Genomic DNA, 5,682 nt, shown 5'->3' with positions numbered 1-5,682 from the left:
TAAGGTTTTGCCCGTCAATCCAGTCTCCAGACATTAATCTTCCTCAGAACTCAACCGTCTGATTCTGAGGAAGGACCTCCTCTACCTCCTGAGTGATTCTGGCCCAGTTAAGTCGATAAAAGGAGCTCCGCCGGGCATTCCACCAGGCATTTGGGGATGCATGGGAGGTGGCGGAGGCATGTGAGGAGGAGGAGGGCCACCGTACCCGCCCATCATCGGAGCAGGAGGAGGACCACCACCGAAATTGGGATCATAGCCTTCATCATAGATACCATCGCCGTAGCCGGCATCATAACCTGGACCTCCGTCGTAGCCTCCGTCCATGGGTGGGGCCATCGGAGGCGGAGGTGGATGTTGTGGTGGGGGGCCGCCGTTCATGTTCATCGGCTGAACCACCGGCCGGGGAACGGCTCCGTCAAAGTGCTTACGGGAGCCACCTCCGCTCTTGTGACTCCGTCCACTTCGCTTACTATGTCCACTGCTGGTGCTACCCCTGCTGCTACCGCTGTAGTAGTAGCTATTGGGATGAACAACCCAGGAGAGTTGTGTGTCGGACTGATCCCAGTTAGAGAACGTCGAGCCACCGGAACTGACTGAACGGTCATCACGGTAGTCTCTTGTTCTCTTCTTGACAGCTGTAGCTCCAGGTGGTGCTCCAGCTACCCATGAGAGAAAGCGGAGAGCCTTGGGCTGTTTCTTGGGTATCCGGGTATAAGTAGTCGTCCATGCCGACGAGCGGCTGTCATCTGAGTAGACGGATGAACGTGACATGGTGGATTATTAGAGATGGTAATTACTTGGAGAATGAGGCGGGTGGCAATGAGTTTGTGAAGTTAGAATGTGTTAATGGTGTGCAGTTCACGAACCAAAGCAGTGAGCTGAGGCTGGTGTTGTGCTGAAGGCAAGGTGATGCTTGCCAAGCGTGGCAGAATGGGCAATAGAAAGAAGGGGTTCCTTGTTCAAGAGAGAAGAGATCGACATGAAGAGCTAAAGAAGAAAGTACGAGGCAAACGAGAGACGGACATGGGAGCATGATATAGACGGGAACTAAACACACGGACTAGGCGAGGTCTACACAACGTCTACGTACTTGGAATTGATCATTGCACAAAAGCAATCGTCAGGATCGGCTGCCTCGTCAAGGCATCTCATATTCTGCGGGCGACGAGAAAAGAGGCTATTGTCTCATATGGTTGTTGCACATTGCACAACAGGACAGGCTGTGGTAGCGGCAGAAGCAAAGAACAACAGGGGTAGTTGGAGTCAGCAAGTGAGTGGGTGTGAAGACCGTCCGTCGTGCAGCGTCTTCTGTGCGAGCGGGCTTACACGATACGACTCTCCAGGTGATGTGCAGTACGGTACGGTACCGGTACGCTGCAAGTGACGGGCCGCCAGTGGATTTTGGCTGACGGCGGGAGGGAACAGACGTTCCTTGAGGCTCTCGGGCGAGCAGCCAAGGGGCCATGGACGCTGTGCAAGCTGGACGATCGTGCGCCACGTTCGCCCTGCTTTGGAGAGGGGTAAGGTGATAGATGATCTAGGACAGAGATGAGGGTGTAAGAGATGCAAATCTCGTGGGCGAGTAGTTTAATGTGAAGCGAACGGTACACGTTGTAGTGGTTCGCCAGTAGTTGTCAAGTTGGACTAATCAGTATCGAGTAGACGATGAGAAATTAAGTTGAACTATGCGATTGACAGCTCGGGTTGATCAACTCAATTGGCCACGGAACACGAACAGACACAGCCCATGGAACTGAATTGGCCGAGAGTCCAAGTTCCTTGAAACTTGGCTGACACAAGACCCGTTCGACAGCATAATCCACCAACGAATATCATAAAAAATCAGGACACTTTAACTAAACACAACAGGCTGCGGAGCCATGCGAACGCTTGAGGACAGCGTATAACTGACGCCTAGACGTCATGCAGCGGCATGCATCTCGCTGTGGCTGCCTTTTTCTCATTTCTCACTGCCTCTTATCTGGACCGAAACAAGTTAAACGAGGCTGCAGTGCGGTGGTCTGCTCTACGCGGGACGTTTTCAAGCGGTGATGTTGAGCCGCAACGATTGGCTGCTGGAGCATGCAAGCTGCCGCCGTAACAGGGTTGACTGGTTGGTTATGCGTGAGGGAGGGGTTGTGCTGTGACATGATGGGATTGGAAGAGGTTTTATGCAGTTGCGAGGTGAGCAAGAATGTGATGGGGTTGAAAAATAAACGCCTTTGGAGAGGGTAGAGTTGCTGTTTGGAGTCAAGAGGCATGTGGAAGTGCAGAAACGAAACGAAACATGAATTATAAGGCTGACGATCCAGGGATAAAGGGTCGAGAGTTGCATACCATAAGTGCCTTTCTGAGCTTCATTGATAAACTATTCTAGGACATTATAGGTTAGCAGGTGTGAACATTTGATTGTAGGGTAACATGTAGTCGATGGTCTGATAACAGACATTGTGTATTTGATACTCTGGTGGCATAGTATACAAGGTCTGACATTTAGTATACCTGGTACAATCACCATTTCACACAGATCACCACTTTGAAGGATTCATCTTGTCAACCGTGTGATCTGTGGACTATGCGAGTGCTCAACTCGTTGTTTAATGACATTCATGCTGAACATGTGGTTAAGACACCAGGCAACCCGAGAGTTGGGTTAAGTATCATGGTTGGTTCATTCGTCAGCTGGCAGTTGGAAACTACTGTACCCCAGAAATGACATGAGAGTGGGCTAGAAAAAACAAGGCGAGCATTTTCAACGCTTCATTTTCAACCGGTGTGGCAGATATAAGAGAGAGATCTCACCTGCCTGTGCAAAGATCAATGAGATCCATCTGACACCATCTTCTCAGTGACAACGCATACATCGAAATCGTCCAACTTTGTCTGCATCTTGAGACACTCGAGATGAAGACTCTGGTTGGACAAGGTACTCTAGAAGCAAGTGCGCCGTTGAGCATGCTCCGAGTCGTGTTGCACGTTTCCGAAGCATAGACTACATGAACCTGAGAAACAGCCCAGTTCAACACAGGTGAGATGAGGGATAGCCCACGTGCAAGCCATCAGGGATACAGGAAGAGAGAGCCGACTAGCCGACCGTTGGATGCTATTCAGAACTAACTGGGAAATTAACATCGACAAAGCCCTCGCTCTGTGCAAATCAACAAATGACAGTTCTAGAAGACGAGTTGGAAAAAACTTGGATATTATGTGGATCGATTATGAAGATGGGGTTTTCGCTTGAGTGAGCAAATATTTAGATCATCTTGGTGAGATCAGCGGAGACCGGGAATGACAGACACTGACAAGGAGAGGCAAGAAAACTTGGGACCTTTGATCTAGGTGATAAAAAGACTTACGTAAACTTAGTATATCACACTAGGACTTTAGACCAGTTTATTTTGGCACCCTGATTCGACGTCAGAAGTTTTCTTGCTCCCTGAGGGACTGAGACCTGGGAATCAGGAGAGAGCATCGCTGCCGGTTCGGCCGGGATCACCCATTTCGTGCAGTGCGATGCGAGGAATGTGATGGAAGTAAGGAAGCGCCTGAACTTGAGTGCTGATAAGCCATGCAGTGAAACAGAGAATGGGAATCGGTTCACAACTTCACATGATCTTCTTCCAACGATGATCAGATTGCCTATCTTTAATTGTTCATGGTAGACCCTGAACTCATCACGGCAGTTTGAACTCGACTGTAAACAGAAAGTACCATTCACACAAGGATCTTGGCGCGTGAAAACCAACTGGAACCGATAATGGAAGGCCAATGCCTCGGAGTGTGCTACCGATGCTGCACAACCCCTAGTCAGGTTTGGTTGCCAAGCGGGAGAAGAGCCGACGGTGACAGTATCCATGACATGACTGAAAGACAATCATTGCCGAGACTTCCAATGATGAAGATGATAGTAACGACTAGTTATATCCATACTATGGGATACTCTGCATCATGATGCGTTGAGGGAATGGATGACTGTAAATACGAGGATCCACCACGTAAACATCAATATCAACACCCAACTATGCATATCCGTACACAAACCTTCAAAAATAGAGTCTCGCGAGTAGCCAAGTTCCGATGACCAATGACGCAGGAATGAAACCTCTCCATTAGTGATCCATCCACAAAGACAAGCCCAATGCTGCTCGCTGAAACCGCTCCAAGCTGCTTCACTGGCTGTTGCTCGAAACGGGGTCCTCGGTCCACCAATCGCATGATCCAGGGCGCTCACTCGCCCCTAGCCCAGCTCCGCCGTTCCAAACCTGGCCCCAGGCACTTGCACTGCCAGCCCAGGGGGAATTTGTGGTTTTTACCCTCTGACAATGGGGGGACACACATTGGGGAACACGGAAGGTTCAATTGCAGATAAGAGAGTTAATCTTTTGCAGGTCATGACTGTTTGATGGGATTAAGAATGCGCTGAGTGTTGCACAACCGTGTTCTTCCTCGTGCACGCCTCTCTTTGTGTCTTGAGTTAGGCCTTTATTAAGCTTTCACGCGCCCTGAACTCTTCTGGTAGTTAACTCAACTCAGGTTCGAGGAAAACAAAAGCCTACGCTGGAATTGCTAGCTCAGGCAGTTCTAGACCATCTTGAGCCTAGCCCGGACTCCCTCGAGGTCTTCCCCTTTCCAGACCAGTTCTGACTGGCTTAGGATGGGGCGTTGGGTCCACTGAAGCCCGCTGGGAAAGTCGGGACCCTCTCTTGGTATGGCGCCTGCTTGTCTCCTGTTGGTCTGTTCTCCCAGTCTCCCTCCTCCTGTTTCTGTTGTGTAGCCACTCTCAGTCGCTCCCTCGCTCCTCTTCGAAACCCGCTTTCTCTTTCTTGGCTTTTTGCAGTTCTGTCCATCCTGTCAATCCCCATCGATCCATCCATCCCATCCCAACCACGACTAAACAAATCATCATCATCATCAATTCAATCGAATCGAATTCAATCTCTCAATCACTCTCGCTCATCCGATTATCGACCTGACTCGAGTCATCGAATTTCCCGTTTCGAACTCAATATTCGCTCGCTACAAACTGTCTCCTTATCTGACTTTGTCTCTCGAAAACGACTCCCTTCGCCATTGGCTTGACGACCGCTCCCCTTCGAATCCTGACACCGTTCATCGCCCCCTTGGATCTCAACGTCGACTTCAACTCTCGAAATTCAACGACTTGTAGGGCACGCCCTTGCCGGCGTCTTTGGCTTGAAGCCCTGGCCTCCCTTTCCACCACGCCATGGATCCCAACAACGGGAAGGACTCCAGCAACTCGCGTCGCTCATCGACCCGACGCTCGCGTTCCTTGAGGCTGTCCACTGGTAGTGGTGCCAACGATGACTACGATCTCAGTGCTATGATGGTGGCGGATGGCTTCCGACCGTCCGATAATGCCACCTCTTCTTCTTCTTCCATAAACCCGACTTCAAACTCCAATACCCAACCCGAATCGTCATTATCATCGACTGAATCCTTTTTCCCAACAAATCGGGCATCTACAAAGTCATCACAGGCACCACTTGTCTCTGGGATCAGATGAAATCGCACCTGCCATCCGCAAATCGACCTTCTAGGCATCTCCCAGCCCTCACCGAAATCATGATTCTCTTGCTCCTTCGAAACGAACGGCCATCAACCGCTGGACCGAACTCCCTAAGGAAGAAACCAAGGCAAATGTCAGATATCCGGGTCATTGGG

The 5,682-nt window shown here is 50.2% G+C and overlaps 2 protein-coding genes across 2 annotated transcripts in view; one reads left to right on the top strand and one right to left on the bottom strand.

Annotated features, from left to right (window-relative positions):
* Window positions 1-2: 2 nt before the first annotated feature.
* FOXG_05974 (uncharacterized protein) lies at window positions 3-3,278 on the bottom strand. Its single transcript, XM_018384466.1, has 2 exons — window positions 2,803-3,278; window positions 3-2,373 (listed from the first exon to the last, which is right to left on the bottom strand). The coding sequence occupies exon 2, from the start codon at window positions 769-771 to the stop codon at window positions 82-84; it is 690 nt and encodes a 229-aa protein (XP_018241552.1). The 5' UTR covers window positions 772-2,373; window positions 2,803-3,278; the 3' UTR covers window positions 3-81.
* Window positions 3,279-5,224: 1,946 nt separating this feature from the next.
* The window catches only part of FOXG_05973 (uncharacterized protein), a gene marked incomplete at both ends in the record, with an annotated part of 2,453 nt that continues 1,995 nt past the window's right edge, over window positions 5,225-5,682 (top strand). The window contains one exon of the mRNA XM_018384465.1: window positions 5,225-5,347. Within this exon, the coding sequence (XP_018241551.1) occupies window positions 5,225-5,347 (123 nt within the window). The remainder of the gene's footprint in view (window positions 5,348-5,682) is intronic.

Source organism: Fusarium oxysporum, chromosome 2, assembly GCF_000149955.1.
Source record: "Fusarium oxysporum f. sp. lycopersici 4287 chromosome 2, whole genome shotgun sequence".
NCBI lineage: Eukaryota > Fungi > Ascomycota > Sordariomycetes > Hypocreales > Nectriaceae > Fusarium > Fusarium oxysporum.
The sequence above is the reverse complement of the archived record's forward strand: the minus strand, read 5'-3'. Positions and strand labels throughout refer to the sequence as shown.

Bases quoted from the DNA above. Each gene is read 5' to 3' on its own strand.
- FOXG_05974 (XM_018384466.1), bottom strand. From the start codon at position 771: ATGTCACGTTCATCCGTCTACTCAGATGACAGCCGCTCGTCGGCATGG.